This window comes from Podarcis erhardii, assembly GCF_964252035.2.
Source record: "Podarcis erhardii genome assembly, chromosome: 7".
NCBI classification, from domain to species: domain Eukaryota; kingdom Metazoa; phylum Chordata; class Lepidosauria; order Squamata; family Lacertidae; genus Podarcis; species Podarcis erhardii.
The window spans coordinates 82,694,534-82,703,382 of record NC_138511.1 but is presented as its reverse complement, the minus strand read 5'-3'; the positions used below and the strand labels follow the sequence as shown (position 1 = coordinate 82,703,382).

At 49.2% G+C, this 8,849-nt stretch overlaps 1 protein-coding gene across 1 annotated transcript in view; it reads right to left on the bottom strand.

Moving 5' to 3' along the window:
* Positions 1–1,350: 1,350 nt before the first annotated feature.
* TMEM145 (transmembrane protein 145) overlaps positions 1,351–8,849 on the bottom strand; it is a 35,123-nt gene continuing 27,624 nt past the window's right edge. The window contains exons 11-15 of the mRNA XM_081869124.1: positions 7,776–7,869; positions 6,036–6,208; positions 5,226–5,346; positions 3,851–4,051; positions 1,351–2,457 (exon numbers count right to left, since the gene is read on the bottom strand). Of these exons, the coding sequence (XP_081725250.1) occupies positions 2,236–2,457; positions 3,851–4,051; positions 5,226–5,346; positions 6,036–6,208; positions 7,776–7,869 (811 nt within the window). The 3' untranslated portion in view covers positions 1,351–2,235. The remainder of the gene's footprint in view (positions 2,458–3,850; positions 4,052–5,225; positions 5,347–6,035; positions 6,209–7,775; positions 7,870–8,849) is intronic.

The following is an 8,849-nucleotide window of genomic DNA, read 5'->3' as shown; positions in this document are numbered from 1 at the left end:
AGACAAGTCAGTTCCCGTTTCACTCAACAGAGATCCGCGCCATTGTGACTCACCAAGATGAATGAAGGGCACCAGTCACACACAGTGGCTGCCACCCAAGTGATTGACACCCCACTCCCTGTGTTTTGTCGGCCTGGAAAGTCACTCCAAAGAGGAGGAGGTTTCACAGACAAGTGCTTCTGGTAGAACCATCACTAGTCGTTGGCAGGATGTGTTCAGCTTGGTGGGTCTCTTAACTCCCCCCCTCCCCAGCCTGTGTTAGATTTTGCTCATAATGAAGTGGAAGGATGAAGCTTACACCATGGAGATTAGATGGTGGTCGAGCCACTTTGGGATGGCAATGTTTGCCCAGCCACAAATACAGGGTGTGGATGAACCTTCATACAATCACAGACTTGTTGGAACCAAGGGTAGAGAAAAAGAAGCAAATGTGGAACTGGTCATCAGTGGAAGGTTACTGTGGAAGGGCGTGTAGTTCCAGAATTGGCTTCCACAGTCACTTACGGACTCATTGTTAAATCCGTGTTTATGGAAGACAATCTTACTCGGCTACGAGTGACCGCCAAAGAAAGAAAGAGAAAGATTGTTGTGTTGAATTTTGAGGGAACCCTGAAGAAAAGAGTTAAATACATCCTATCCCTGTCCCTCATTAGGCATAGCTATGGATTATATACAGTTGCCAGCCGACCAGGAAAAAAATAGTTTGGCTGCTCATGCACCTTTAAAAGCAGCTTGATCTGCAGAAGCCTTTCACAGCATGGGGATAAGCAGAATCTGTTCCTGTTGAAGGATCAGCTACAAGGGATATGTTGTGAATGTGCTCTATCTTTAAAGCACCTTCGAAGCACCTTCTTTCCCTCAACAAATTTTGGGCACTGTAGTTTACTTCTCAAGGAGTTACAGTCTTTAGCAATCCTTAACAGACTACAGTGCCCATGATACTTCAAGGGGGGAAAGGTGCATCAGGTGTACTTTAAAGGTACAGTTTGTGTCCACAACCTAGTTCCAAAGTTAGCAGCCCCACGATGAAAAAAGTGCTGCAGATGCAGTCTAAACAGCACATCTAAGCCACAAATTCCAACCTACTTTAAACCAACATGAACTGTATTCCCTAGTCCTTTCAAAGAGCTCAAGTTCCTAGGGTTCCTTCTTCAGAAGCTGTGTCACTTCAAAAAAACATGTTTGGGACTGGCAGTACTGCAGATGTGCCCTGAGAGAGCAAAGAGTTTAATGTGACCATCAGCCTTTTTGTATAGACGGCGATGATTAAAATTTTCCATGCCCAGTTTCCTCCTCCTCCTTTCATGGCCACCTGTTTCCCCAAAAGAGCCACATGCCTTCACAGTGAGATAAAAACACAAGAATCCTCTTTATTTTGGCAAAAAAAGCCCACTCTGGTGGATTTCAGAAATTCACCGTCATCAGGGAGCAGAACCCACAGCACCGTCACGGGGAAGGGGAAGGGGAGGAGGGCAAACGCCACCACCCGGGGGCGGGGTGTCAAGGAAACGGGAAATAGGGGATGCCTGCTACCACTGTACAGTAGCAGGAAAAGGGTAGCATCGGAAGGGAGCAAAAATACAGGAGAACATTGTTACAAGGCCAGCCTGAGCCGGGATGTCTGCAGTCCCTCCCATCTGCATCCAGGCAGGAGAGTCGTTCAACCACAATGGCAGCTGTGAGAAGGCTATGGTGACCGCCCTTTGGGGTCAGACTGTCTACAGGGAAGAAGGCAGCCAAAGATTGGCCTGTCACTCTGGCAGAAATAGGGGTGGAAGAAAATCACGCGCTGGTCACGTTAATCCAGTTCCTGGCTTCCCCCAGTGGCAGGCAGCGTACAACCATAGCTTGGAGAAGGACAGGGATGTATCGTACAGATAGATGTCTTTTAGGCAATTAATTAGGCGAGGAGGGGAGTCACGCCCTCTGTCGTACCGAGGTGGGGGGGGCAGGAAGATGGGGGGAGTGGGGGGAACCCCAAATCTACCCCATGCCAAGCATCCAGTGTCCCCGTACTCTCACTAAACTCTGGCATTCCAGGGAGACAACAGGATAAAATAGCCCTCTGATATGGTAGGACACAAATTGGAATAGAAGATGGCAGAAGATGGAGCGAGGAGGAGGGGGCCCAGAGGAGAAACCGGGGTTGGGGGTTGAGGCAGCCCCCCCCCCCTGAAAAATGTTGAGAAAGGAAGCGTAGGAAGCCACAAAGGATCAGGACAGTCTAGGAGAAGCCTAGACGGGCCGGGCACCCGTCGTGTGCATGCTAAAATACTCGGTGTAGCCATTGTGCTGGTGGAGTTGGGGTGCATGGAGCTGATAGGGGGGCGGCTGGCTCTCGCCCCCCAGGGACGGTTTCAACAGCACAGGGGCACCGCTGAGCTCCGAGGTGGTGACCACGCAGCTGGGCGTCAGGTTACGGTCGACGGATGACGTCTCCTCCACCTGTTTGCGGGGCTGGATGGGAAAAGGCAGAAGGAGAGCCATGTGAGAGCGGACAGGGGTGGACAACAGAAATAAAGGACCCCGAACAAACCAGAAGCAACTGAATCACAAGGGCAAGGAGGGATTCAGGGTTTACAAGACTTAGCGCAGGCACATGCAAAGGGACTGGCAAACAAGTCAATTCTGATTTCTCTGCTTTCTCATCTGAAGTTCAGCTCTCATCATTTCTACATCAGTTTGCCTATTTATATATAAAAATTAAAAAGTACTCCTGAAAATTCATCCGCATATTAGTTTGAATTTCTTCCAATATACATATTTTTGGCAAAGCAATTTCCCCTAATATAATGTCTTCTTGTATTTCCCCTCCACACTACATTTTTAGACACACTACTTGGCTGGAAAACAGCACTGCAGAATTAGCAGACGTGTGGATTTCGAAGCATGGCTGCCTTTATGTTTGTGTATTGTGGCCTGAGAGTGAGAATTCGATAAATTCGCCTTTACGTGCAAAAAGAATCCGATTCCTCTCCCTTCCTTAACTGTACAGCAACTCAGAAATGCACCCAAGCCACATAAAGCAGCCCGCGGTGAGTTTTAGAAGCCTCCTGTTTTTTTCGCCACTTCTCTAGTACAGCAAATAAAATGGGGGGAAAGAATCAGGATGGGCAAGTTCTTTGCCAGCCACAATGCACAGCTGGGGAGCTGCACTTAGCATGGTGGTTCATGAGTAGCACAGACCTAGCCTAGTGCAAGAGGAAGGGAGTAAACCTGATCTGCCTGCTTGGTAGCAACCCACAAATCTGCCAGCTGGAAGCCTTTGTAAAGCAGGTGCATGGAGGAAGTCCGGAGGCCGGGTAGTTTAAGGCTGTGAAGTAGGGTGGGCAGGATTTTAGGACCATCATCTGATGGGAAATTTGGGTGCTGTAACTGGGGGCAAAACGCTTTGAAGCAGAGGCAACAGGGAAGGTGCAAGCTTGGGATTTCCTGTGCAGTAAGACAGGCTTCTTTGCCCGAGGCCTGGTGCCCCAGCTGGGCAGGGGCTTGTAGAGGAGAAAACAGCAGGAGAACCTTCCTGGAGCCCCTCACCAGATGGGTGGTTGTGGGGATTCAAAGAGGAAGGGGAAATCCATGCACTCTCTCTGAGCTCCTTAAAGGGAAAAAAAACAGTGTGGGATATAAGAGCAATGTGCAGAGCCCAGGAAAGCAGAGCCTGCACCTCCCAAAAGAGTGGGGGATTTCTACAGAGATTGAGTGACCTCTGCCTCCAGAATCCAGCGGCCATCCAGAGGAGAGATGCATCCTCTTCCAGAGATTCCGTGGAGGACATTAGCAGAAGTGCTGGAAGGGAAAACCGGGGAGACCAAGGGAAGGTTAGGAAGCAGGGAACTTCCTGAGCACTCACATTGCTTGAGCTGCTCCCGGTACTCTGTGGGATGGAAAAGAGTTCCGTGAAGTTGGGCACCGAGTCGCTGATGAACGTCACGTTGCCGTAGACGTGGTGCGGGAACTTGGCCCCGGACGCCACCTCCTCCACAATCCCGATCTGCGATGTCCGCACGTGGTACGGGAAGTTCTTATTGGCTGCCGAGGGCCGGGTCATGATCTGAGGTAGCAACGAGAGTGGAGGACCAAGGCCTGGATGGACCCGCAAGCTCAGCTGCCTGCATTTCCTCTAGGCCCTTAATGTCCGACCAGTAGATTGTGATCTACTGGTAGATCCCCAGCTGATCCTGGTAGATCGTGGGACCCTTATCTATCGTGGGATTAAATAAGGTTTACTGAAAGTTAACAAATAAAAACTGAAGAACTCTGGGCAATCCACCAACCCCATGCACGCTCCTCCTCCCTCCAATGACAATGGATAGATCACTTCCAGTTTTTTTATACTGGGAGTAGATCACAGTCTCTTAGGAGTTGGACACACCTGCTCTAGGCAAAACACATCGGCTTCCTCTCTTAATTTCTCTAGCATTGCTCCCTTTTAAAAAGAGAGAGAGAGAGAGGGAGAAGCGAGCTTCTAGTTCTCACACTTGTAGATACATTATGAGTAGATGAGAGGTAGAGTTCAGCAGGGATACTCATCTCCATTTCCACCCACACTTAATGTAGGAAGACACCTCCCCAAAAACTGGTCCATGAAAGAGGCTCCATCAAGAATTGACCCCTAAATGGAAGCATTCTATAACAGAAGGCAGAATTGACTGCTGATGGTATCAGAGCAGAGATGGGGAACCTTTGGGCACTCTCCAGAGGTTGTTAGACTCCAGCTCCCATCATCCCTGGCGGTTGGCCATATTGGCTGGGAGTGATGGGAGTTGTAGTCCAAAAGATACGGAGGGCACCGACCTGACAAAGGCTGTACTAGTAGATATCGTGAGTGCATGTTATGCAAGGGAGTTACAACTGGTTTCTGAACCTAAAACATACACAAAAAAACAGAACCCATCAATGCATGCCAAGAGGCCTGCAAGTGTGATCTTTCCTTGCACCCAACCCTGGAGAAAAATGTATGAGGGGTGGGTCCCTGTATTTTTCCATCTGCAGGCAGCAAATCAGCTTGCAGGGGGTGGCTTCAGTTGAAAAAAAAGGGCTCACAGAACAGGATCAGATTCAAAGGTCATCTCTATCTTCCCCTCACCCCCAGATTGCATTTCAGTATATCAAAGTAAGAAGTCAGGAGACCCGGTCAGTGGTGTCTTAATGCGTCGTTTGGCCCCAAGAGTTTAGCGACTGCCAGGATAATGGGGGAATCCTCTAGGCTGCTGGCAGTTTCTTACCAGAAATACGGCATGGGCATAAAGGTGGATGCCCAACTGGATCCCGTTGACTATCTTCTCCCGTGCCCACTTAGGGATGCCAAAGTTGGCAATAAGCGCAGTGACTGGGACAGCAAAGAACCTGCGAGAGACAAAGAGGGCTGCTCAGGACATACTCCCCACACATTTTCTCCCCACTGCCTCCAACAATACTCTGTTTAACTGTAGCTTCTGCAGAACTTTCCTTACTCCTTGGGAAAGCAGCCTCTGTTGTGCCAGACATTTGCATTGTGCCCAGCATACCCCCTTGTCTTCCTTCTTCAAATCTCACCTATGTAGCATGGCCGGCCCACTCATTGGACGAGGGGCAAACATCCGTCCTGACTTTGGCCAGCTGAGAGTGAGGGAACATTCGGGGTGATCAGTTACATTCCCTTAGACCGGGGTGGGGAACTTCAAACCCAGGGGTTGAATCTGGCCCTCAAGGCCTCTTTATGCGGCCCTCTGAACTCTTCCCTGGCCACACCCCTCACTGTCCCTTCCCTGAGTGTCTTTGCCTGGCTAGAATGTTCCCATGAACTCCAATAATGCCTCTTGTTTGTCTGGGCACAAGATAAGATTGTTGTGAGTGTATTTAGCAACCAGCCAAATGTAGAAATGTAAAATTTCCATCCATTGCTCCTCCCTCTTTTGCCTCTGACCCCAACCACCAATAGCAGGTGGCCCCTGGAACGCTGTCCAAAAGGGGAAGTGGCCCTCGGGTTGAAAAGGAGGTCCAGCCCCCCCCCAAGTTAGATTCCTTCCTCCTTAACATCCTCTACATCCACTCACCAGAGGGTGTAAGCGGCGAAAAATGGCACATAGAAGGGCTGTTTCTCCGGGAACTGCTTGAGAGTGATCAGAATGGCGTAGCAGAACCAGATGTAAGCCACAAACTGCAAGGCGATCAGGCCGTATCCAGCCGGCGACTCGTAAGTGTACAGCACCTGTGCTTGATCAAAGAACTGGGGCCGAAAAGGAAGGAAGCGGTTGAGTGGTTGGGAGACGCGATTGCTAGAGTTGCACAAGCTGCACAAAAATTCACAGCTGGGGACGTGAACCACACGCCTCTAAGCACACGGAGGCTTCCAACACCCTCTTCTGTAGGCCTGGGTGAGATATCAATACATCATCCAAAACCGGTTTGAAGCCCATATTGTGATATCAGTTTCGTAATTTTTGACCTGCCAATATAGTGATATAGTCATACCTCATGTTACGTTTGCTTCATGTTACGTTTTTTCAGGTTGCGTCCCGCGGCGACCCACAAGTACCGGAAAGGGTTACTTCCGGGTTTCGCTGCATGTGCAATAGCGATAAATCGCGCTTTGCAGATGCGCACAAGTGCCAAATCACACCGCGCACCTGCGCAGATACGGCGCTTCAGGTTGCGGGCTTTTCATGTTGCGAATGGGCCTCTGGAATAGATCCGGTTCTCAACCAGAGGTACCACTGTATTGCTAATCTCTCTCTCTCTCTCTCTCTCTCTCTCTCTCTCTCTGTGTGTGTGTGTGTGTGTGTGTGTATGTCCACAATGCAAAAATCATGATGCAGGAAAAACCATGAAGCCAGCCAATGCCTCTAACGTAGCTCCACCCTTATTTCAGACATTGTCATATATCGGTATATCATGTTGTTTAGCGGGGGATAGATCTTGATGTTGAAAACCAGATATCGCCAAGCCCTACTCTTCTCGTCATTCTCATCACACCTGCGACCTATTTTGGGAAGGTGTTTGGATGTGGACACCTCTGACGATATCGTAACAGGAGGGATGTATTCAACTAATTCCCAGAGGTCCCTGTGGAGAGGGATTGACTGTTAAACCACTCTGGGAACTATAGTTCCATGAGGGGAATTGGGGCAGCACGTTTAACAAACTACAGCACCCAGGATCCTTTGGGGGAAGAAACCATGACTGTTTAAAGTGGCATCATAGCGCTTTAAATACATGGTGTAGATGTGGCCTAGATTAGCGAGGTTCTCAAATAGATAAGAAGAAGAATTTGGATTTGATATCCCACTTTATCACTACCCGAAGGAGTCTCAAAGCGGCTAACATTCTCCTTTCCCTTCTTCTCCCACAACAAACACTCTGTGAGGTGAGTGGGGCTGAGAGACTTCAAAGAAGCGTGACTAGCCCAAGGTCACCCAGCAGCTGCATGTGGAGGAGTGGGGTATCGAACCCGGTTCACCAGATTACGAGTCTACTGCTCTTAACCACTACACCACACTAGCTCTCATATAACGTTTTACAAGGACAGAATAATTGCCACACACAGGAAGAACAAGGGTATAGTCTGAGTGCCTCACTTGTAGTTCTGTAAATCATTTAATGCGTCAACACGAATGGAAGTTATTAATATTGCACTTGAGACTTCAGAGAAGTGTGACTAGCCCAAGGTCACCCAGCAGCTGCAGGTGGAGGAGCGGAGAAACAAACCCGGTTCACCAGATTATGAGTCCACCACTCTTAACCACTACACCACACTGGCTCCATCTAAGCTGCTACAAGAGTAAACAGACACTCACCTCAGCTTCGTAGATGAAGAGCACGACATGAGTGATAGTGTAGAGCGTCATGTACACAGAAAGCTTGATAGAGCCGGTGTGGCTGATCCGACCCCTGCAAAACAGGGAGCCATGAGCCAGGATATGGGGGAAGAAGGAATGACTGCCCCACACCCCAAATCTCCCAATACCCTTTATCCATCTGGTACGCAGGCTGAGACCCTACCTGCCCACGGACAGTCTCACCAGAGTGGTGCATGCTCTAGTTATCTCCCACTTGGACTACTGCAACGCGCTCTATGTGGGGCTACCTTTGAAGGTGATGCAGAGACTACAACTAATCCAGAATGCGGCAGCTAGACTGGTGACTGGGAGCAACCACCGAGATCACATAACACCGATCTTGAAAGACCTACATTGGCTCCCAGTATGTTTCCGAGCACAATTCAAAGTGTTGGTGCTGAAGGAGTGTCTCCACCCCCATCGTTCAGCCCGGACACTGAGGTCCAGCGCCGAGGGCCTTCTGGCGGTTCCCTCCCTGCGAGAAGCGAAGTTATAGGGAACCAGGCAGAGAGCCTTCTCGGTAATGGCACCCACCCTGTGGAACGCCCTCTCATCAGATGTTAAAGAAATAAACAACTATCTGACGTTTAGAAGACACCTGAAGGCAGCCCTGTTTAGGGAAGTGTTTAATGACTGATGTTCTAATGTACTTTTAAACTTTTGTTAGAAGCCGCCCAGAGTGGCTGGGGAAACCCAGTCAGATGGATGGGGTATAAATAATAAGTTGTTGTTGTTGTTGCTAATCTCCCCTGTAAATGTTATCCGCACTAAATGTACTCTTCTCATTCCTAAAGTTTCAACTGCAAATCCTTTGACTGCTCAGTTTTCAACATTCCTCTTTCTTCCCCCAGTCAATAAACCCATGTCACTTATAAGCCAAGTGCAATGCCAATGATTCTCCGACCAGCATCACAATTTGTCCAGATGCTAACTTGTCACAGGCCTGGACTGTTTTAGGCCTGCCTGTCCTGACCTCTCTGCGCCTCAAAATACCCATTGGGCTCTAAATGGGCAAGGCACATCGAAATAGTT